This window comes from Amblyraja radiata, chromosome 2 (genome assembly GCF_010909765.2).
Source record: "Amblyraja radiata isolate CabotCenter1 chromosome 2, sAmbRad1.1.pri, whole genome shotgun sequence".
NCBI lineage: Eukaryota > Metazoa > Chordata > Chondrichthyes > Rajiformes > Rajidae > Amblyraja > Amblyraja radiata.
This window is the reverse complement of record NC_045957.1, coordinates 45591703-45617117: the sequence shown is the minus strand read 5'-3', so window position 1 is coordinate 45617117 and position 25415 is coordinate 45591703. Positions and strand designations below refer to the sequence as shown.

Sequence of the window (25415 nt, the reverse complement as noted above, 5' to 3'; positions counted from 1 at the left end):
CTCGTAAGAAAATGCTTGATGTTATTAAGTGAGAAAGTGCAGAGAAGATTTACGAGGATGTTGCCAGGACTTGATCCGTGTACATTTATCACCATTTATTCGTGTACATTTAACGTCATTTATCCTGTATTTTAAATACCATTGATCCGTGTACATTGTGTACATTTAACACCATTTATCCTGTATTTTAAACACCATTTTAAACCGGCTTAAACACAAACCGATTCGGGACCTCCGCGGCTTGGAGGTCCCGAATCGGCCGCTTCCTAACAGAGACCGGTGCTTCAGGATGTTGGAGGCCACAGCTCTTCTCCGGCGAGGGATCCCAGACTCCGCGATGGAAAGTCCACGCCACACCCACGGCTAGAAGCTCCGCAGACCGCGGCTTCAGGATGCTATAGTCCGTGGGCCACCGATTGGAGCACTTCTCTGGCGATCCCCAGCTCCGCGATCTGAGTTATAGGATGAGATCGGGCAGCCTACACGACAGAAAGTAATAATTTTTTTCTCACCTTTTGGTTTGAGTGGGGAATCTGAAGAAAGACAGGTTGGGTCACTTACATTGGTGATTCGAGCACTTCATAGCAGAACAGCTTGTAGATGTGGACGCCATGACTGAACCCGATTCCAAACAAAACTCTAGTATCTTTGATTCCCAAAATGGCGCAAAACATTACCCACAACCTACTATGGCTTTTTTGTCGAGTGGTTTATCTTGCTCCTCTGGTATCTTTGTGCTAAAGATCCTATAGCAAGCAAGATAGATCAATCGACGAAAAATAAGTAGTACGGTCATGGGCAGATTCATGGGTAATTTTCGGCCCCGTTTCTGTTTCCGTCTCCGCACCAAAGATCCCATAGCGGAGCAAAGATACTAGTGCGGAGACGGAAGCCGGGTACGGAAACATCCTAGTTAAAATAAAAGGTCTTTGGTAAAAATCTTCTCCTCATTTTCAGAATTATAATTTATTAACACAAACTGTTCCCCCGCAACGTTGATTACACTGCGAGTCGGGTCAGTTAACTGGAATGGATGAAATCCGTTGCGTACTACAAGTCACACCATTGCATTTAGCAGGAGTGGTCTATCTTGCTCTGCTGTAGGATCTTTGCTTTAGGCTGCCCCTCGGCGATGGCAGCGCGAATACTGCGCATGCGGGCCCCCTGCCCCGTGAATGGCCGCCGTCTTGACGTCACATGGGAGGAGCAACGCGAGCCGCGGCCTAGGCGACGGCGGGGAAAGAGGAGGTGGAGGAGGCCGCGGCGGAGGAGCCATGTCCTGGAAGGAGGAGAGCGACGCGGCCATGAAAAGCATGTGTGAGTAAAGAGCAAGCTGCCTTCTGCACTTACCGCCGGCGTCTAGATTAGCGGCCGGCTGCAGCTCGCCTCCTCTCCATCGGCCCGAGTGTGGCTCATCTCCCCGCCGGCAGCTCGGTGTTGTGTCTTGTCCAAAGACCCTATGCCGGAGCCCCGGACCCGAGTACCGCAGCAGCCGCCGCCGTGCAGACCGTTAGCCCGCGGCGGCTTGGCTTGGCTTGGCTTTTGCGGCAGTTGTGCCCCGCCAACCCGGGGCCGTGTGAGTGACTGCTCCGCAACTCGGGCAGTATCTATCTATCCCTCGAGGCAGCGGTGCAATTAACTTTTCAGGCCTAATGGCTCTTTGTTAGAATCAGGAGTTGATTTGTGCCCATCCCAGAGGGTGCCGTGTCTGAGCCCACCAGCCACAGATGGGTCTCAAGTTAAAATCACCATTCATTGCCCATGAAAACTGTTGGATCTTAGAGTCAGAAGTGCAGGAGGGAGTCAAATTAACCCATTCGGCCGTGGTTGTGTCCAGGACTTCATCCTGGGGTCAGATACGACACGAAAGTGCTGAACATTCTGTTTCCTACAAGTGCAAGCGAGAGGGAAGGCATCTGTGGCTATGTGTCAGAATCGGATTATGCTAAGTGCTCATGGAGATCCGTGGCTGTTCTTGGAGCTCAGACCACTTTAAAGCCCTGTCCCACGGTACGAGTTCATTCCAAGCGCTCTCTCGAGTTTTAAAAAAATCAAACTCGTGATAAGCACGGTGAATGAACGTAGCGGGTACGTCGGAGCTCGGGGACGTCTCTTAGTGGCTCGTAAAGCTAACGGCAGGTACTCGGGAAGACTCGCTAACGGCAGGTAAGCACGGGAAGACGTGAAGATTTTTCAACATGTTGAAAAATGTCCACAAGAGCCCCGAGTACCGACGAGTGACCATTACTGTAAATCTCCGAGTTCGAATCAGGGCAAACTCGGGAGAGCTCTTGGAATGAATTCGTACCGTGGGACAGGGCTATAAGACTCCTGGGCAGAGACGGTTTGAAATGTTAATCTCCCCACCTTGTCTCCCCAGTTTATTTATGATGGGGACCTGGTGCAATGTCTTTATTTGAAGGAAATGTCACCTTAGATATTGGGAAACATTCTGATAACATGGGTACACAATGGGGATGTAAAAAATCAAGAGACTCAGGAGTGATTTATTGTCCTATGTCTTGAAACAGAACAATGAAATTCATGCTTGCAGCAACACAACAGATATGTAAACATAGTAGACACAAAATGCTGGAGTAACTCAGCGGGAACGGCAGCATCTATGGAGAGAATGAATGGGTGACTTTTTGGGTCGAGACCCTTTTTCAGACTGATGAAACGTAGTATTTTGTAAACACTAATAAACAACAAAAATTGTTCAGTATATAATAAACAAACAATAATAGTGCAAAGACAAAAACCATAATCCCTAAGTCTCTAAAGCCTGGAAGTTGCAGTGTTTAACTGATGGTTATTGGGACTGCCACTGAACCTGGATGTTACTGCTCTTATAACTTATTTCCAATAGTAGGGGCGAAATGAGAGCATGGCCAGGGTGGTGTGGGTCTCTGGTGCTGGCTGCCCTTTTGAGGCAGTGACTCTTGTAGATCCTTTTGATGGGGGGGAGGTCAGTACCCATGAAACCGAGCAGTGTTCACTGGTTTCATGCACTCTTCTTTGTTCCTGGGTGTTTGAGTTGCCGAACCAGGCTGTGATGCAACCAGTGAATTTGGTCTCTACTGTACACTTGTAGAAGTTTGAGAATATTTATTGACATACCAAATTGTCTCAATCTTCTAAGGAAGTACATAATGGAGCTTAACATCTGTAGTTGGAAAGTTACTAGAGAGTATTCTGAGGAATAGGTTATACAGGCAATTGGATGGGCAAAGGCATATTAGGGATAGTCAGCATGGTTTTGTATGTGGGAGGTCGTGTCTCACAAATCTGATAGATTTTTTTGAAGACGTGACCAAAACGGTTCATGAGTGCAGAGCTGTAGATGTGTACATGGATTTCAGTAATGCGTTTGACACTGTTTCGCATGGTAGGCTGCACTGGAAGGTTAGATTGCTAGGGATCCAAGGAGAGATAGCTGAATGGATAGCAAATTGGCTCCATGGAAGGAAGCAGAAGGTGATTGTGGAAGGTTACTTCTCGGACTGGAGGCATGTGACTAGTGGTGTGTCATCTACATCAATGATTTGGATGAGAACATACAGGGCAAGATATGCAGGTTTTCTGATGACACAAAAATTAGTGGTTTTGCAGAGTGAAGATGGTTGTGAAAGATTGCAGGAGGATCTGGATCGATTGGCCAGGTGGCGGAGGAATGGTTGATGGAATACAGAGAAGTGTGAGGTGTTGCGTTTTGAGACGTCGAACAAGGGCAGAACCTTCACAGTAAATGGTAGGCCTCTGGGTAGTGTTGTAGAATAGAGGGATCTAGGAGTACAGGTGCATGGTTCCTTGAAGGTCGAGTCGCAGGTAGATAAGGTGGTCAATAAGGCTTTTGGCACTTTGTCCTTCATCAGTCAGAGTATTGAATATAGAAGTTGGATGGTCATGTTGCAGTTGTATAAGATGTTGGTGAGACCGCATCTAGAATTTTGTGTTCATATTGTTGGTCTTCGGTGCTGGCTCCATGTTATAGGAAAGATATTGTCAAGCTTCAAAGGGTTCAGAAAAGATTTACGAGGATGTTGCCAGAACAAGAGGGTGTGAGCTATAGGGAGAGGTTGCGTAGGTTGGGTCTCAATTCCATGGTGCGCAGGAGGATGAGGGGGCATCTTATAGAGATGTACAAAATCAAGAGCGGAATAGATAGGGTAGATGTACAGAGTCCTGCCTAGAGTAGGGGAATCGAGGACCAGAGGACATAGAAACATAGAAAATAGGTGCAGGAGTAGGCTGTTCGAGCCTGCACCGCCATTCAATATGATCATGGCTGATCATCCAACTCAGTATCCTGTACCTGCCTTCTCTCCATAACCCCTGATCCCTTTAGCCACAAGGGCCACATCTAACTCCCTCTTAAATATATCCAATGAACTGGCCTCAACTACCTTCTGTGGCAGAGAATTCCACAGATTCACCACTCTCTGTGTAAAAAATGATTTTCTCATCTCGGTCCTAAAAGACTTCCCTCTTATCCTTAAACTGTGACCCCTTGTCCTGGACTTCCCCAACATCGAGAATAATCTTCCTGCATCTAATCTAGCCTGTCCAACCCCTTAAGAATTTTGTAAGTTTCTATAAGATCCCCCCTCAATCTTCTAAATTCTAGCGAGTACAAGCCGAGTCCATCCAGTCTTTCTTCATATGAAAGTCCTGACATCCCAGGAATCAGTCTGGTGAACCTTCTCTGTATTGCTACTATGGCAAGAATGTCTTTCCTCAGATTAGGAGACCAAAACTGTACGCAATACTCCAGGTGTGGTCTCACCAAGACCCTGTACAACTGCAGTAGAACCTCCCTGCTCCTATACTCAAATCCTTTTGCTATGAATACTAACACACCATTCGCTTTCTTGACTGCCTGCTGCACCTGCATGCTTACTTTTAATGACTGGTGTACCATGACACCCAGGTCTCGTTGCATCTCCCCTTTTCCCAATCGGCCACCATTCAGATAATAGTCTACTTTCCTGTTTTTACCACCAAAGTGGGTAACCTCACATTTATCCACATTATACTGCATCTGCCATGCTTTTGCCCACCTATCAAAGTCACCTTGCAGCCTCCTAGCATCCTCCTCACAGCTAACACTGCCCCCCAGCTTCGTGTCAGCCGCAAACTTGGAGATGTTGCATTCAATTCCCTCGTCCAAATCATTAATATATATTGTAAATAGCTGGTGTCCCAGCACTGAGCCTTGCGGTACCCCACTAGTCACTGCCTGCCATTCTGAAAAGGACCCGTTTACTCCTACTCTTTGCTTCCTGTCTGCCAGCCAGTTCTCTATCCACATCAATACTGAACCCCCAATACCGTGTGCTTTAAGTTTGTATACTAATCTCTTATGTGGCTCAAGGTGAGGGGGAAAAGATTTAATAGGAATCCGATGGGTAACCTTTTCACGCAAAGGGTGGTGGGTGTATGGAACAAGCTGCCAGAGGAGGTAGTTTAGGCTGGGACTATCCGATTGTTTAAGAAACAGATAGACAGGTACATGGATATGGACCAAGCGCAGGCAAGTGGGACGAGTGTAGCTGGGACATTGTGGGCCGGTGTGGACGCGTTTGGCCAAGGGACCTGTTTCCATGCTATATCACTCCATGACTAATTAGAGGTGTTGTCAGCTAATTTAAAGATGGGAGTTGGAACTGTGCCTGGCTTCACAGTCATGGGTATAGAACGAGTAGAGCAGGGAGAAGTGTTGCTTCCAAATTCGTATTAATTATGTTCTGCTGATGAGGAAGCCGAGGATCCAATTGCAGAGGGATGCGCAGGGAACCAGTTCCCTGTGTTTGGTGTAGATGATGTTGAACACCAAGCTGTAGTCTATGACGTATTGTCCAAGTGGTCCAGATCCAAGATGGTGGATGTTATCAGTATAGAATGCCCTCCAAAATGTTTGGGACATTCCACGCTGGCTGTGGCCTGGGGCCGCTGGTGTCATCGGTCCGGGACTGTCGGTTGGCCCAGCGGGAGTTGAGCTGGGGTTGCCGCTTCTTCTCCTCGCTGGCTGACCGACGACACCAGTGGTCCCAGGCCCACAGCCAGCGTAGAGAAGAAGCGCCAACTCCAGCCCAACCCCGCTCCCCGATGGGCCGAGGACCGCCAGCGGCCAACCTCCCCGGCGCCGGTGAAAGCCGAGCACCAGCCATACACACAAAGCGCTGCAGCAACTCAGTCTCCTCCCCGCATCAGCAGCAGTCCCGGCCCGACACCTCCGGCCGCCTACCAGACAGGGACGAGACACCCGGGAGGAGGCGTGGATGGGGACGGCTCAGCAGCAACTCAACAGACCCGGATCCGACACCGACCATGGACGGGCACAATCACGCTAACTCCCATTGGTCATAAAGCAATAAAAACAACAAAATAATCTTAACTTTTAATAAAGGAACAATCAATACAACTATTTCATAGTTTGAAAGCGTTATTTTCTTACCTAGAAGCATCAAAGCTGGAAAAAGTGGAAGAAATGAAGGTCCACTGCTTTATTGCTCCACTGCTTTCCAGCAATGTTATGCATAGTGATCTTTGACCTGGGCATGCGCAGTCGGAATACCGAACTCGCTTATTGGAAAATAAGTCGTTCAAGGTGATTGTTTCTAAAACTGAATGGATAAGAACTTAAAGCTTCGAAGATATTTAATAATAAATGCGTAATGTTGGAAATAGTAAGCAGGTTAAGCAGCGTTAATGGAGAAATAGTTACCCTTTCAAGTTGATGACCTTTGATCAGAATTGAAATTGTTCCCTTTCTATAACATCCTTTTGGAAATCTATTTCCACCACTATTAAAGGACGGAATCCAGAAGGTGTAGCCTATTTTTTTGTTTTTTTTGTTATTAATAATGTAGCAAAACGCATGAGATTTATTTGCAACATTTTTTTGTTAGTTTATTGTCACGTGTACCGAGGTACAGTGAAAAGCTTTTGTTGCTTGCCACCAGTCAGCAGAAAGACAACACATAGCAACATAGAAAATAGGTGCAGGAGTAGGCCATTCGAGCCTGCACCATTCAACATCCAACTCAGTATCCTGTACCTGCCCTCTCCATACCCCCTGATCCCTTTAGCCACAAGGGCCACATCTAACTCCCTCTTAAATATAGCCAATGAACTGGCCTCAACTACCTTCTGTGGCAGAGAATTCCAGAGATTCACCACTCGCTGTGTGAAAAATGTTTTCCTCATCTCGGTCCAAAAACATTTCCCCCTTATCCTTAAACTGTGAGCCCTTGTTCTGGACTTCCCCAACATCGGGAACAACCTTCCTGCATCTAGCCTGTCCAACCCCCTAAGAATTTTGTAAGTTTCTATAAGATCCCCTCTCAATCTTCTAAATTCTAGCGAGTACAAGCCGAGACTATCCAGTCTTTCTTCATATGAAAGTCCTGACATCCCAGGAATCAGTCTGGTGAACCTTCTCTGTATTGCTACTATGGCAAGAATGTCTTTCCTCAGATTAGGAGACCAAAACTGTACGCAATACTCCAGGTGTGGTCTCACCAAGACCCTGTACAACTGCAGTAGAACCTCCCTGCTCCTATACTCAAATCCTTTTGCTATGAATGCTAACATACCATTCGCTTTCTTCACTGCCTGCAGTGAATTACAATTGTGCCATTTTCAGTTTATAGAGCTACACGGTAAGGGAATAATTTAGTGCAAGGTAAACCCAGCAAAATCCGATCAAGGGTAATCTGAAGGGTCACCAAAGAGGTCGATACTAGTTAATCACTGCTCTCTGGTTGTGGTAGGATGATTCAGTTGGCTGATAACAGTTGGGAAGAGATTGTCCCCGAATCTGGAGGTGTGCATTTACACACCTATACCATGCGACTGATGGGAGAGGGAAGAAGAGGGAGTGGCCAGGGTGCGACTCATCCTTGATTATGCTGCTGGCCTATCCGAGGCATCGTGAGGTGTAAATGGAGTCAATAGAAGGGAGTTTGGTTTGTATGATGGTCTGGGCTGTGTCCACAATTTGCTGCAATTTCTTGCGGTCTTGGATGGAGCTGATCCCAAACCAAGCTGTGATGCATCTTCATAAAATGCTTTCTATGCTTTTACTGTTGATTGTGCAGTAGGTGCTTTATTGTTTATAGAGCCTGGGACTGCAAACAAAGTTACCAGCCAGTATCGCTTAAAATGTCATCCATACCATCGCAGAGCATGTTCTACTTTATTATAAATGTATTTTGTTTTTGCTGAATTGGGAAGTTCAGGGCTCGAAATTAACGGTTGCCCGGGTGCCATTGACCACTCAAAGCGCCGCCGGGCAACCTAAACACTGAGTCATTTTGCCCGGCTTGGCAACCAGATTATGGTTTGTACCGAAGATAGACACAAAAAACTGGAGTAACTCCGCGGGTCAGGCAGCATCTCTGGAGAAAAGGAACGCGACATTTTGTGTCGGCGATGACGGCTGTATAGCGTGGGAAAGATACTAGATGCGAGGTGACGAAGGGTCGCAGCGAATGACGGCCCTCGAACAGCGACAGCTGCTCCATTTCCTCCCGCCCCCCGTCCGCCCTGATAAGGGCTGCTTGCAAACCCGCTAACCAAAGATCTTATAGCAGAGCTCCGCTATAGGATCTTTGCCGCTAACGGCGCTTTAAAAAAAAAACCCTCCCGCACGCCGAGGCCGGGAGGAGGGAGGGAGGGGGAGGCCTCGGCGTGCGGGAGGGTTTGTTTTGAAAGCGGTTTTCGCCGTTAGCGGGACCGCTGTCGCGGCCGCTGCTGCTGCTGTGTGGGATCCGTCATTCGCTCCGACACTTCTGAAGCAGCTGCACCATAGTTCCTTTAGCTACAGGATCTTTGAGCTGCACCGCTTGGCCCCGCACCTTGCTGTTGGCTGGCGGAGGACGGAGGCGGTGGCGAGGAAATCCCAACGGCCAAGGCAGCGGGCCGATGTTGTCCGAGGAGTACTGACCTTCCTTCCTCCCCACCTCGCCCCCCTTCTCTCTCTCTCTCTCTTGTACTCCCCCTCACCCTCCCCCTCCCCCCCCCTTTATCCTGGGACCCCTCCGTACATCCAGCACTGATCCCCATTCCCGCCTCTATTCAGTCCTCACTGACATCCCCTGCGCGCCCATCTCCCCCCCCCCCCCCCCCCCCCTCCAATCGATTCATCCTGCGCTGATCACCCTATCCACCTCGCATTGATTCTCCTGTCGCCATACCCCCCCACCGGCCATCTATCCATCCCGCACTGATTCACACACACCCCCTTCCCTGACCCTATTGTCCTGGAAATGTCTTCAGAGCGAATATTGACTATGTTAGATAACGGTTTTTCACACAGAGAGTGGTGAATCTCTGGAATTCTCTGCCACAGAAGGTGGTTGAGGCCAGTTCATTGGCTATATTTAAGAGGGAGTTAGATGTGGCCCTTGTGGCTAAAGGGATCAGGGGGTATGGAGAGAAGGCAGGTACAGGATACTGAGTTGGATGATCAGCCGTGATCATATTGAATGGCGGTGCAGGCTCGAAGGGCCGAATGGCCTACTCCTGCACCTATTTTCTATATTTCTATGGAATGCAATCAAATGTGTTTTAATTCCTAATGTTATTATTTGTTTTTGTGAAAACGTGAAACATTAAAACCGCAGTGTTCGATTGTCATTGCTACCGTTGACACGTTATTACAGAATTCATTTTAACGGCAAATCAATGCTCTTACTATGGAGTATCAGTACTGTAGTTATTTAATGAGCAACATTCACAACTATACGTACGCATATATGTTATCATGGTCCAGGATTTATTGACACAGGTTGATCATACGCTGAATAATCCAAACACATTTTTGTTTGCAAGTGGAAAGAACTAATAGAAATTGCATTAACTGCAATGTGTAAAAAGAGTTGAGATACTGTCTTATAATTTTACATACAAGACATGTGGGATATATCATGTCTTGATTGGTGAATGTTTAGTTTGTGACTTTATTTGAAGCAGAAATAATATGTGAATGCTTCATTGAGTATAATTCCGACTGGTAACTACGCGCTTTATCAGAGCACATTATCGCGCGTGTCATGCAAGCCATCTTAAATGAGCACCTAAACTGTCATTTGGCAACCTAAAAAGCTGCCAAGGTTGCCCGGCTGGCAACAGGGAAAAAAAGTTAAGCGAGAGCCCTGAAGTTATACACAAACAACTGATTCAAAGACTTAATTAACTATATATTAGACTGGATTTATTAATTGGAATTTGACTATGGCACTGCAATAGATACGGGCATCAAATTTAACAATGAAGGAGTGTTAGAATGAACCACGGAATAATTAATTCATGTAAAATAGTTGTCAACTGATTGAACTTTGTCGTTAATTGTGATTTGTAAAAACTAAAGAGATTGAACAAAAGTTTGAAACTGGAAATTTAGTAATAAAGTACTTGATTATGCTGAGATGATATTTGAACATGTTTGAGCAACTTGATTTATAGGGTTTCACGAGTTAGTTTTTCCACTTTGTAATACTTGCTGTATTTATTTGCAACAAATATTGATTGTGAAATACTGAATCCATTTGCTAAACACTGATTTGTTCTTAATTGTCCTGATGGTAAGAAAGAAATGCTAGATAAATCAATTTTTAATATTTTGTAGGTGCTATCACATTCAGCATCCTCATACAAATGTACTTGTTATCAGGTTTTTACTACTTTACTCCTCATTGAATTCAACAAAGGAATGTGAGTTTATCTTAATTTACCGTTCCTTGCATGCGGAGATTAAACTTGAAGGAGGAAGCAGCATTCATTTGAATGAATATGTTTTTATTCATTCTGTCACATGATGTGGACATCTTTGGAGAGAAGTATTTATCTTCCACCTTCATTGTCCCTGGCACCATGTTGATGTGTTTGGAGGAACCTGCAGGCCACATTTCTTTGCCTGAGGTATTTAGGGAATCAGATTTGTATGACAATGTAGTGGTTTTGTGATGATCATTATTGACACTATCTTTTAAAATTCCCCAGCTGCCATGATAGAGAAATGAAAATGTCTCTTGATCAATGGTCTGGATACTAATTCAGTGGCGTAGATTTGGCGACTACTTTGTCAAATGCTTGCTCTTGGCCTGCCATGGTCTAGTGGATCTCCTGATTGTTGCCTAGTTATGTCATAGCACTGATCCCTGAGGAACACTACCGATCCTAGAGCTTCAGTCAGAAAAACGGCCTCTATGACTACCCTCTATCTTCAACGGGCAAATCAATTTTGAATCCAGTCTACCATGCCACCATAGATAACATGTGTTGTCTTGTGTTCAAAAGGGAACTGCAGATGCTGGAATATCGAAGGTACACAAAATTGCTGGGGAAACTCAGCGGGTGCAGCAGCATCTATGGAGCGAAGGAAATAGGCGACGTTTCGGGCCGAAACCCTTCTTCAGACTGATGGGGGGTGGGGAAAGAAAGAAGGAAAAGGGAGGAGGAGGAGGAGCCCGAGGGCGGGCGGATGGGAGGGTGGGAGGAGACAGCTAGAGGGTGAAGGAAGGGGAGGAGACAGCACAGGCTAGCCAAATTGGGGGAATTCAATGTTGATGCCATAAGGACGCAAGGACCCCAGACGGAATATGAGGTGCTGTTCCTCCAATTTCCGCTGTTGCTCACTCTGGCAATGGAGGAGACCCAGGACAGAGAGGTCGGATTGGGAATGGGAGGGGGAGTTGAAGTGCTGAGCCACCGGGAGGTCAGGTAGGTTATTGCGGACTGAGCGGAGGTGTTCGGCGAAACGGTCGCCCAACCTACGCTTGGTCTCACCGATGTAAATCAGCTGACATCTAGAGCAGCGGATGCAGTAGATGAGGTTGGAGGAGATACAGGTGAACCTTTGTCGCACCTGGAACGACTGCTTGGGACCTTGAATGGAGTCGAGGGGGGAGGTGAAGGGACAGGTGTTGCATTTCTTGCGGTTGCAACGGAAAGTGCCCGGGGAGGGGTGGTGCGGGAGGGAAGGGAAGAATTGACGAGGGAGTTGCGGAGGGAGCGGTCTTTGCGGAAGGCAGACATGGGGGGAGATGGGAAGATGTGGCGAGTGGTGGGGTCACGTTGGAGGTGGCGGAAATGGCGGAGGATTATGTGTTGTATTTGCCGGCTGGTGGGGTGAAAGGTGAGGACCAGAGGGACTCTGCCCTTGTTGCGTGTGCGGGGATGAGGAGAGAGAGCAGTGTTACGGGGTATGGATGAGACCCTGGTGTGAGCCTCATCTATGGTGGCGGAGGGGAATCCCCGTTCCCTGAAGAACGAGGACATTTCCGATGCCCTGGTATGAAATGTCTCCTGGGAACAGATAATAATAATAATAATAAATTTTATTTAATGGGCGCCTTTCAGACATCTCAAGGACACCTTACATAGGTTAATAGAAATAAAAACATATAATCAGAATAAAATAAGTAATAAAGACATCACAGAGACACAAATTAAAAACAGAATTCATTCCAAAAACAGAAAATCAAAAACACAGTGTGAAGAGGGAGCAGCGGCAACCAAATCGTGCCAGCGTCCACTCTCTCTTTACGGCAGCCATCTTGGACACAGACTTACAGGATTACATTAGACAAAAAAATCATCCCCCCACAGTGGATACTACTGTGGGGGAAGGCACAATGTCCAGTCCCCACCCCAGTTCACCCCAAAGTCAGGCCTATTGAGGCCACCGCAATTGCCTCTACGGAGGCCCGATGTTCCTGGCCGTTCTCACCGGGTGGTCTTGCCCCGGCGTCGGGAGAGTCCTCACGGCGGCTGGGCCACTTGGAACGGCCGCTTCCTAGCTTGAGACCGCGGCTTCCGGAGCCGACAAGGCCGCGCCGGTTTGGAGCTCCCAGGCTCCCGATGACAAAGTCGGCGCCGCCTCTCCGCTCCGCAGACCCCGGCAGTCCAGCTCACCAGAGCTCCAGCGCGTCGCTCCAGCGCGGCGACCCAGGCAAGGCATCGCCCGCTCCGCTCCGCGATAGCGCTCCAACACTGTGCCGCCGCCGAGGCCAAGCTGCTGGGCGGTGCCCGCCAGGAAACGGCGCTCCAAGCCCGCTGGTAGGCCACGAGGACGGGTCGACGGGCAGCCCGGAGAAAAAGCTGCCACACCGACCAGGTAGGGACCTAGAAATAAAGTTGAGACCTACCCCCCACATTAAAAAGTCCATATCCCCTAGAAACGAAAAACAGGACTCACTAAAAACTATAAAAAAACGAATTAAAACGGACGGCTGCTGGCTAGCAGCCGTTCACCAAGATGGCTCCTCCTCCTCAGATGCGGCGTAGGCGGAGGAATTGGGAGTAGGGGATGGAGTCTTTACAGGGGGCAGGGTGGGAAGACGTGTAGTCCAGATAGCCATGTGAGTCAGTGGGTTTGTAATGTATGTCGGTCAGGAGTCTGTCCCCTGCGATGGAGATGGTGAGGTCAAGGAATGGTAGGGAAGTGTCGGAAATCGTCCAGGTGTATTGGAGTGCCGGATGGAAGTTGGTGGTGAAGTGGATGAAGTCAGTCAGTTGTGTGTGGGTGCAGGAGGTGGCACCAAAGCAGTCGTCAATGTAGCGGAGGTAGAGGTCGGGGATGGGGCCCTGGTACGCATCGAACAAGGATTGTTCAACGTACCCGACAAAGAGGCAGGCGTAGCTGGGGCCCATGCGTGTGCCCATAGCTACGCCTTGTGTTTGGAGGAAATGGGAGGAGTCAAATGTAAAGTTATTGAGGGTGAGGACCAACTCCGCTAAGCGGAGGAGAGTGTCAGTGGCTGGGTATAGGTTGCTCCTCTGGTCGAGGAAGAACCGGAGGGCTTTGAGGCCATCCTGGTGGGGGATGGAGGTGTAGAGTGACCGGACATCCATGGTGAAGATGAGGGGGTGAGGGCCCAGAGAGTGGAATGCGTGGAGGCGGCGGAGAGTGTCTGAGGTGTCTAGAACATAGGTGGGGAGGGATTTGACCAAGGGGGATAGGATGGAGTCAAGGTATGTGGAGATGAGTTCGGTGGGGCACGAACACGCAGAGACAATGGGTCTGCCGGGAGAGCCGGGTTTGTGGATTTTGGGGAGAAGGTAAAAACGGGCCGTGCGGGGCTGGGGAACGATGAGGTTGGAGGCTTGGTCAGGTAGGGCGTGGGAATTGATGAAGTCGGTGATGGTGCTAGAAATGGTGGCCTTGTATTGTCTTGTCTGGATTTGTCTGCTTACCATGAGGGACATTGCCAAATACCTTGCTAAAGTTCATGTGGGCAATATCCATTCCCCTAACCTTATTAATGATCTTTGCCACCTTCTCAAAAAATTCTCATGCATCATTTGGCTGAAGTCAAACAGAGTATTGAACTTTTTCTTTTTCTTACTTTTTCTTTTTTTCCCCCCATTATATACAATGTTTACATATTCACATATTCTGTTGTGCTGCAGCAAGTAAGAATTTCATTGTCCCGTCCGGGACAAATGACAATAAAACACTCTTGACTCTTGACCATTTCTGAGAAAATCCATATTTTTGATGATTATGTTCTTCTAGACTGTTATTCTAATTTGCATGTGGCTTCACTCTGGCAGTAGAAGAAGCCAAGGTCAGTATGGGAATGGGAATGGCTAGCAACCAAGTGCTTAGCAGGCTTTGCATTTTTTTGCATTTTTGCCAGTAACTTTATAAAACTGAAACAATCTACATTTGCACAGTTTTTGGTTACCTTGGAAGTTAGCAAGATGTTCTTCATTGGACTGACCTTCCAGCAGAATATGTAAAAACTGAAGCTATAAAGCTCCTTCCATTAATAAACATTTTAATAGGTATGATTTCATTTCAAGAAATAATTTTGTTTCTCAGAAAATGCAAACAGATTTTGCCCTAAGCATCAAATAATTTGACCTTGGTTTTGGAATTTGATAGTTTGGCAGCCATGTACATTTTTTAAACAATTATTCAAATGTGTGCCTTTGGCATTTCTGTAATATACATACCAGAAAGTTAGAAATAGAGGATTTTCTTTTGTCTCTCACAATTTCTGCGAGACTACAAATATGGCTAACATTTCCCGCTTTCTTTCAGCATCTTTCATAGTTTTTTTTAGCTAGGGGTTGTGAAGCTCATGGTATGATTTGACTGAGTTCTTGAGGATAATGATTGTTAGTCAGTTGTTTAAAAATGAGCATCCAAAGGACAGAGAATCATAACAGTGGAAATTATTGACAATTAGAAAATCTAAAAAGAAGTCTTGTCACAGATCTACAGCTGAAACCTTTAGGATTGATTAAAGGGACATGGCCTCGGTTGTTCTATCAGCATGCATTATGAATGGCCTATGTTTCCACATGGAGGTCTCTGATGGAGTTAAAGTGACAGCTTACATTCTGTGTTCTGTACTGTTGAATGTCCTTGTGCTACTTTTCGGGACTCTTGAGTCCTTTGGGGAACACAGAATTCCCTTCTGCTTTGCCAGGACCTATTTTCCTTGTGTTGGCTGGAGCTGCTGCAACAAAATGCCTACAACTATGGGATTTACTGGCCCCTATGGGGTGGTAAAGAAATGGGTCTGATGGCACCGGATCGTGGGGAGCAGGATTAAGTGTCTGGGTCATCAGGAAGGCAGTGAAAACTACAGCCAGCACCAGTGGATGCAGTTCCGTTAACTGCTGAGTTCACTGCTGAGGTGCTTTCTCAGCACCTCGGCTCCAGAAAGAGGCAAAATGAAAGAATAATAATAATAATAATGGATGGGATTTATATAGCGCCTTTCTAATACTCAAGGCGCTTTACATCGCATTATTCATTCACTCCTCAGTCACACTCGGTGGTGGTAAGCTGCTTCTGTAGCCACAGCTGCCCTGGGGCAGACTGACGGAAGCGTGGCTGCCATTCTGCGCCTACGGCCCCTCCGACCACCACCAATCACTCACACACATTCACACACAGGCAAAGGTGGGTGAAGTGTCTTGCCCAAGGACACAACGACAGTATGCACTCCAAGCGGGATTCGAACCGGCTACCTTCCGGTTGCCAGCCGAACACTTAGCCCATTGTGCCATCTGTCGTAGGCCACGCTTCCTATTTCTTCGCTCCCTAGATGCTGGAAACGTCGCCCATTCCTTCGCTCCCTGGATGCTGCCTCACCCGTTGAGTTTCTCCAGCATTTTTGTCTATCTTCGATTTTTCCAGCATCTGCAGTTCTTTGTTAAACAAATAAAAGAATATAGTCATATTAAAATTATTGTCCATAAATGACATTAGATAGGAAACTATCAAACTTGCATTAGTCCTTGTACAATAATGTAGAGAAGGTTTATTCTTTCAGTTTTGGCAGTCAGTCGGGCATCTACTTAAGCAGATTCCAGTGAAGTCATGGATTATCAGAAAAAATATTTTGAAGTAGCAAAGCACCATTGCTCTTATTCATAAGCATGAGAGAGGAGCTGGCCAAGGTAGACTGGAAAGGGATCCTAGCAGGAATGACGGTGGAACAGCAATGGCTGGAATTTCTGGGCATAATCCGGAAGACACAGATTCATTTCATTCCAAAAAGGAAGAAAGATTCTAAGGGGAGTAGGAGGCAACTGTGGCTGACAAGAGACGTTAGGGATAGAATAAAACTAAAAGAAAAGATGTATAACACAGCAAAGAGTAGCCGGAAGCCAGAGGATTTGGAAACTTTCATAGGACAACAGAAGGAAACAAAACGGGCAATACGTGCTGAAAAGATGAAGTACGAAGGGAAGCAGGCCAGGAATATAAAGATGGACAGTAAAAGTTTATTTAAATATGTTAAGGGAAAAAGAGTAGCAAAGTCAAATGTGGGTCCCTTGAAGGCAGACACGGGTTAAATTATTATGGGGAACAAGGAAATGGCAGAAGAGTTCAACAGGTACTTCGGATCTGTCTTCACTAAGGATGACACAAACAATCTCCCAGAAGTACGGGAGGACAGAGGATCTTTTTTTTTTTTTTAATATTTTATTTTATTAGAAGTAAGTACAATCATATGGCACAAAAGTGCCTAATATATATTTTCATAATACATTTTATGTACAGCTTCTTATTTTTTTTGTTATAATAAAGAAAGATGAGAATAAGAAAAAGAAATTAGATAGTAAAGGATAGAAAGGCGTGAGATATATAGTGTGTGAGGATCTAAGGGGGTAGAGGAACTGAAATACATTTTCATTAGGCGAGAAATAGTATTGTGTAGGCTAATGGGCAGAAGGATGATAAATCCCCTGGGCCTGATGGTCTGCATCCCAGCGTCCTCAGGGAGGTGGCTCTAGAAATAGTGGACGCATTGGTGATTATTTTCCAATGTTCAATCGATTCGGGATCAGTTCCTGTGGATTGGAGGATAGCTAATAATATTCCACTTTTCAAGAAAGGAGTGAGTGAGAAAATGGGGAATTACAGACCAGTTAGCCTGATTTCGGTGGTGGGAAAGATGCTGGAGTCAATTATTAAAGAGGTACTACAGGTGCACAACCTTTTATCCGAAGATCCAAATAACGAAAACCTCCGAATAGCTGCCATTTTTTCGGTCCTTGAAGAAAGGTCCTTGAAAACGTTCACCGAGGGCGGCCCGCAGAGGTGACAGCGGAACCTCCGGTCGGTCCTCGAAGAAAGGGGAACTAAATCCCCATTCATAAAAGAGAAGGTGAGGGTATATTGCGCGGGAGGATTAATAATTGACAATATGCTGCTGCCTGCCCGCTGAGTTAAAAAGTTCCCACGGTAGACTCACGATACACAGTGCAGATTGTCGCTCCCTTCAGTTTCACCCCACCTACGCCCCTCTGCTTCCCGGCCATGTGTGTGACCGAGACGTCAGGACCAATTGGACACCGACCACCAGGCCCACCGCAAGCACGGAGAACCCAGAGACCCACAGTCAGCAGCAGCCCAGCCCAGCCCCACTCCAACTACAGAGGAACCTGGGTTGCGGATGACGGGGCGCAGCTCGGGGCGTCGTAGGGGCCCATCTGGGAGCGGGTTCCTGTTGGTCCTGACGTCTCCGGCCACCTGCCATCCTCCGGGAACTGTACCGCCCTTGCAGGAGAGTGGGGTTGTTTGCAGTTGCAGAGGGAGGGGGCAATTCACATAAACATCCATCACAGTGAGTCTCCTCCTCACTGTGATGGAAGTCAAAGACTTGTCTCTCCCCTGCTCTCCATTCCTCTCCCGAAGTCGAGGTCAAAGCCCCCGGCGGGCGCTAGCAAGTCCGCGGCCACTCAGCCACGCCGGACGTTGTAAGGCCCCCCTCCAGGTCATTCTCAACCCCGTAATTCGGGCGGGAGAAGTCGCCGCTGCCGGTGCCCCGCAAAACGGTCTCCCACCGGGGACCCGCGGGCTCCCGGTGTCACCATCCACCGGAGTCGGGTCGCAGCAGCTCGCCCCCGCAGCTCTCCACGCTCCGAAGCTGGCTAGCTCCACGGAGGTAGGTCCGTAGGTCCACAGCTCCCACCACCGACCCCCAGGCCCACTGCAAGCACGGAGATCCCAGAGACCCACAGCCAGCAGCAACTCCAGCCCAGCCCCGCTCCAACTCCAGAGGAACACGTAGGGGCAGAAGCTGATGGTGTGCAAGGTACGTCTTGTTCTTGGGGTGGCGGATGAGGGGGCGCAGCTCGGGCTGTGGGCAAACTGACACTTGTCGCCGTAGCGGCCCATTGGGGAGCGGATTCCTTTGGAGGGGGAGGGGGGTATTGTGCTGTTTGATCGCCCCCTGCTATCCCAGGGACAGGGAGACACAGCGGCATTTTAGACTGGTGGGCAATCACTTCCAAAGTTCTGCCCACACAGTCAGTACACCTCTCCTACACTGCATTTCATACAAACATTTATTCTGCAAGAAAAAACGACATTGAAGACTCAAACTCGCGATCGAGTAACTGCCAGGATCAAGGCGCAAACTCGCGACCTTGCGGATATGAGCCGAGCACTCTACCACTGAGCCAGCCATTAAAATCTACGCAAAAAAATTTCCATTCCGAAGACCGACAAATTCTGAATTACGAAAAGTGTCTGGTCCCAAGGCTTTCGGATAAAAGGTTGTGCACCTGTAATAGTAAGATTAAATGAGAACTTACCAGTTTGAAGTTTGATCTTTATTTTATGAGGAGTTACGTCGAGGAATTACGTGAAGACCCCGCCAGCACGCATGCGCAACATTCTTCAAAGCAGCGGTGTGAAATCACAGACAACAGTAGATGAAATAAACATAATAAGATAAGAAGAACTAGAATACCAGTTGACCTTTATGATAGAGGGTGGGCGTGGAGGGCATATAATCCCTCGACGTAACTCCTCATAAAATAAAGATCAAACTTCAAACTGGTAAGTTCTCGTTTAATCTTACTATTTTACTTTGGAGTCACGTGAGTGACTACATGAAGATTTTAAAGATCTGTGATTTCATGCCGTGGAATGAGTCCATGCTTCCCTCACTGCCGTAGTATGTCCAAGGGAGGAAGTATGTTATCGTATTCAAACATGAATCAAAATTCAAACAATGACAATTTATTTTAACAAAATAATAATGATCCCTTGGGATAAATCATATTACAGAATTTAAAATTGTTTCTGCAAACACCGCAGGTTTGGTGATTGGTTTGTTATAAAAGAGTTGGAAGGTCTCTCTAGACCATCCTGCTGTAGCCAGGATATGGTCCATAGGCACTTCCATTTCTCTTGCTGCCGATGTTTCTGCAGCCCTGGTGGAATGAGATTTTAAAATGTCAGTATCCACCCCAGCAGCTCCCAAAACCTGTCTGAGCCATCTAGAGATGGTCTGCACTGATACCCTGCTATGAGGCTGTTTATGGCTGATCCATCGTGCCAATTCACTACCCCTTATGGCTTTAGTGGACTTTAAATACAGCAGAAGGTGTGTCATAATACACAGTCGGGTATCTGATGGGTATGCCCGGAATTCCAAATTAAGTCCTGATGATCCTGGTCTGTTTTGCTTAACCAACTCCAAGATCTGAAAATTTATCTTGTCAGTTGATACCATCATGTTATCCAGCCTCACTTAATGTAGGGACTGGACCCATTGAGCTGAGACCAGTGCCATCAGCATGACTGTTTTTAAAGTCAGCTTCTCCAGGGGCAGGGACATTGCTGGTGACCAACCCCTGAGCAATGTTAGAACAACACTGACATCCCATATCTGGGAGTACCTCGCTCTAGGAGGGTTTGTGTTGTATATACCCCTCATGAGTTTAGCAACTAGAGGGTGAGATCCCATGGAATGCTGTCCTGGTCCCTGCCACAAGTATGCTGACTTGGCATTCCTAGCGCAATTGATAGCGCGTTGGCTCAGTCCTTCATCGAAATGAAGTCTGGACAGGAATTCTAGGACATTGGTAACTGTAGCTGTATTATACGCTATACCAGTCCTTGTGCAATACAACTCCCATTTCCTTATACACAAGAGGTATTGCTTCTTTGTTGATTCTCGGTAGGCCGCCGTGATCATGTTCATAGTCCTGTCCGTCAGCCCCAGATCCAGCAGTGGTCTCTTTAGATTCTGCAAATCAACAGATTGATCCTGTCATGGCATGGGTGACTCTCGCCCATTACAGGATGGACAAATAGATCTGGTCATTTAGTGATGGACATGCATGGTTCCGAGACCATGTCGAGGACCACAGGGAGTAGGCCAATCGGGTACTACCAAAATACCTGACGCAGAGTCCAATTGTATTTTGCGTAGAACCCGACTGATGAGGCAGAAGGGGGGAAAAGCATAGAAAAACAATTTCCCCCAGTCCAGCGAGAAAGCGTCCATCGCTGCTGCCCCAGGGTCTGGTTCCCAAGCAACATATGTTGGTAACTGATGATTAAGTCTAGATGCAAAGAGATCAATATCTGGTGTTCCATATCGCATTACAATATCAGCAAATACTTTGTGGTCCAACATCCACTCAGTGTTGTCATTACATTTTCGTGACCTGGTGTCTGCCACTGTATTAAGCTTACCTGGTAGGTAAGTTGCTGATAGCCAAATATGTCTGTTGACACACCATTGCCATATTGTATTGGCCAGATTATCACATGATATCGACTTTATTCCACCCATATGATTAATATATGCCACCACTGCGGTATTATCAATTTGTAGGCGGACATGCAGATGGTGCATTGTTGAGCAATATGCTTTTAGCCCATAAAACGCACCCAACATCTCTAAATAGTTTATACCCAGTGTTTGTAGTAACGATGATTCCTGTATATTCCATCTACCACCAATACTGGATATGGTGTTAGTAGCTCCCCAGCCGTGAGCGCTGACATCAGTTTGTAATGTGAATGACGGGTTACTAATAATGATGGGGCTGGAACTATGCCAAATATTTTGCTTCCACCATTGTAACTCCAAAATTGTTTTGGCTGGTAATTGCATAGGCCGATCAAAATGTTGTTTTAGTGCTTGCACCTTTGCCCTTTGTAAATTTTGATAATGCAAAGGTCCAAACTGTGTAGCTGGAAATGCTGCTACAAGTTTCCCAATTACTCTTGCTACCTGTCGAATGGATGGTTGACTCGTGACAACCAGGTTGTTACAGGCTTCCATTAAGTCAGCTGCTTTATTCTTTGGCAATGTTACAGACATGTGGAAAGAGTCAATTGTGAAACCCAGATAGTCCATAGTTGTGGATGGCGTCAACTTGGAACCCCAGTTTTTCAAACAAATGTTTGGTAGCCAAGACTGCTGACTTAGCTTGTTCCAAGGTTTTTCCCACAATTAAAATATCATCAAGATATGCCATGACAATATGTTTTTGTTTCCTGAGTAGTGCCTAGGCAGGTTTTAATATCTTGGTAAATAGTCGTGGGGCTGATGTTAATCCATTAGGCAATGCTTTGTACTGTCATAGTTGCCCCATCCAGTTAAATTTTAGGTATCGACGATGATCCTTTTGTATGGATACCGAATAGTATGCATCTTTTAGATCGATGCATGCCATGAAGTATCCTTCGGAAACTAATTGCTTGGCAGTAACAAATGTTTCCATTTTGAAATGAATATACTTTACAAAAGTATTCAGTTTTGTTAAGGCAATGATGATGCGACATCCAACATCTTTTTTGTTTTTTGTGATTATGTTGGATACAAATTCTAGAGAGTCATGTTCTGATCTCTCTATTACTCCTTTGGCGTATAACCTCCCCAGTTCTGCATGTCCTTCCAATTTTTCCTGTTGTGAGAGTACAAACTCTCGATTAGGCACATGTTAAACTGGGGGCATGTCTTTTTGGATCAACTCAATTTCATATCCCTGAATACTTTGTAGTATATAATGGTCAGTAGTAATAGACCTCCATGCCTCCCAAAACAGGTGTGATCTTCCCCCTGTTAGTACAGAACCTAGACATTTTATGTTCTGGAAGGAATCCGACCCACCATCCTCCATGGTTACGGTGGCACATTCACTTCTTCGGTTTCTGCCTCTTCTGCGGAGGAGGCGCCAGAGTGCAAGGTTGGCGCATTTTCCATGAGGGTCGCTCTGGGCCTTGGCCTAAAAAAGACCTTCGTGGTTGCTGCGCGGACCTCATGCTTTCACCATCCTGGTGTCGTTGCCTGCTGGTGGATGCATAGGGGTGCTGCCATCTGGGGTAAGTGGTCTTGTTCGTTGATGATGACGCCCTCATGAGCCCGACGGCTTTAGCCTCCTCATCGAGCTCTTTGACCTGTTTCGATAAATTACAGCCAAATAGCAATATTCGTGGTTGTGTAGCAGCTGTCTTACACAACCCTGCAAATTTGGGGTTTAGTGCAGGTCTAATCGCGCTCTTAGGCAATTCATCTCATATTGAGTATTGCAGAGCAGCGCCAGTGTATCCTGTTGAGTGTCCGTCATCTCCGTTCCATCCACGGTTATTCCCGATGTCAGAAGCTTCAAAATCTTCTGCATTTTAACTTCTTGGGTTCTTATGCCAGCTCCAATGTACCCCTTGATTGCACTATTTACTGCAGGGACATTTAATGAGATAGTTCTCAGGAGGCATGTATTTTGCTGTAGTCTCGTTGATTACCTGCTCCTGTAGTGGATGAAAGGCCGCTGGTTCGGGCTGTGCAGCTTGCGGCGCTGGTCCCAGCTGAGCAGGATTAACGTCGGTGACTACGGACCATAGTAACTGCGGTCCAGGTGCCGCTGGTCGCCGTTGGCTACCGGAACTTTCACGGTACCCCACAGCCACTCGAGACGCGACCCTTTTCGACTTCTTGCCCTTGTCCATAGTTTTACTGGAACAGAAAAACACAAGGGCAAAAATACACGACCTCAGATTAGGTAACTTACCTGCAGGTCCCGTATTTAAACTTTACCGCGGGAGAACTCTTCACCCCGCCCGTCACAGTGCAATGCGTGAGACGATATGTCGCATGACTCCGAAGTAAAATAGGGCATTTGGATAGCTGTAAAAGGATTAGACAAGTCAACATGGATTTATGAAAGGGAAATCATGCTTGACTAATCTTCTGGAATTTTTTGAGGATGTGACAAGTAAAATGGATGAAGGGGTGCCAGTGGATGTAGTGTATCTAGACTTTCAGAGACCGCATGGGAGACTGGTGACTAAAATTAGAGCACATGGTATTGGGGGTAGGGTGTTGACATGGATAGAAAATCGGTTGGCAGACAGGAAGCAAAGAGTAGGAGTGAACGGGTCCTTTTCAGAATGGCAGGCAGTGGCGAGTGGAGTGCCGCAAGGCTCGGTGTTGGGGCCGCAACTGTTTACCATGTATATTAATGATTTGGAAGAGGGAATTAGGAGCAACACTAGCAAGTTTGCGGATGACACAAAGCTGGATGGCAGTGTGAACTGTGAAGAGGATGTTAGGAGGTTGTAGGGTGACCTGGACAGGTTGAGTGAGTGGGCAGATGCGTGGCAGATGCAGTATAATATAGATAAATGTGAGGTTATCCACTTTGGCGGCAAAAACAAGGGGGCAGATTATTATCTCAATGGAGTTAGGTTAGGCAAGGGGGAGGTGCAGCGAGACCTGGGCGTCCTTGTACACCAGTCACTGAAAGTTGGCGTGCAGGTACAGCAGGCAGTGAAGAAAGCTAATGGAATGTTGGCCTTAATAACAATAGACAATAGGTGCAGGAGTAGACCATTTGGCCCTTCGAGCCAGCACCGCCATTCAATGTGATCATGGCTGATCATCCCCAATCAATACCCCGTTCCTGCCTTCTCCCCATATCCCCTGACCCCGCTATTTTTAAGAGCCCTATCTAGCTCTCTCTTGAAAGCATCCAGAGAACCTGCCTCCACCGCCCTCTGAGGCAGAGAATTCCACAGACTCACCACTCTCTGTGAGAAAAAGTGTTTCCTCGTCTACGTTCTAAATGGCTTACGCCTTATTCTTAAACTGTGGCCCCTGGTTCTGGACTCCTCCAACATCCTGAACATGTTTCCTGCATCTAGCACGTCTAAACCTTTAACAATCTTATATGTTTCAATGAGATCCTCTCTCATCCTAAACTCTAGAGTGTACAAGCCAGCTGCTCCATTCTCTCAGTATATGACAGTCCCGCCATCCCAGGAATTAACCTTGTAAACCTATGCTGCACTCCCTCAATAGCAAGAATGTAGTTTCTCAAATTAGGGGACCACAATACTGCACACAATACTCCAGGTGTGATCTCACTAGGGCTCTGTACAACTGCAGAAGGACCTCTTTGCTCCTATATTCGATTCCTCTTGTTATAAAGGCCAACATGCCATTCGCTTTCTTCACTGCCTTCTGTACCTGCATGCTTACGTTCATAGACTGATGTACAAGGATCCCCAGATCCCGTTGTACTTCCCCTTTTCCCAACTTGACGCCATTTAGATAGTGTTGTATTGGATTTCAGTATTGGAGTAAAGATTCTGCAGTTGTATAGGGCTCTGGTGAGACCACATCTGGAGTATTGTGTCCAGTTTTGGTCTCTGATTTTGAGGAAGGACATCCTTGTGATTGAGGCAGTGTAGCGTAGGTTCACGAGATTGATCCCTGGGATGGCGGGATTGTCATATGAGGAAAGATTGAAAAGACTAGGCTTGTATTCACTGGAGTTTAGAAGGATGAGGGGGTATCTTATAGACACTTATAAAAGGACTGGACAAGCTAGATGCAGGAAAAAAGTTTAGATGCGCAAGTGCTTGACTCAGTGATTTTTGACTGAAACTAGACTGGGGGGAAGCTTAGAACAAGCTATTTACATCGGCACCTTTTTAAAAAAAAACTGTAATGCAATTAATTTTACCACTCAATATCCTATCAAAGAGGCACCAATTTATATTTTAATGTGTTTTGACCCATTAAATCTGAGTGGCTCAAATCTGATGTTGCTGATGTCAGCGTGCATCAGATTTTCATGTCTTCTGAAGTCTGCACATCAAATGTAAATACTTCAAAGAATATGTTGTTGAGAGT

The 25415-nt window shown here is 46.7% G+C and overlaps 1 protein-coding gene across 3 annotated transcripts in view; it reads left to right on the top strand.

The window, feature by feature from the left end:
• Positions 1-1184: 1184 nt before the first annotated feature.
• Positions 1185-25415, top strand: part of phf14 (PHD finger protein 14) — a 241562-nt gene continuing 217331 nt past the window's right edge. For all 3 annotated transcript variants that reach the window (XM_033045737.1, XM_033045746.1, XM_033045727.1), the window contains exon 1: positions 1185-1317. In XM_033045737.1, the coding sequence (XP_032901628.1) occupies positions 1275-1317 (43 nt within the window). In that variant the 5' untranslated portion in view covers positions 1185-1274. The remainder of the gene's footprint in view (positions 1318-25415) is intronic.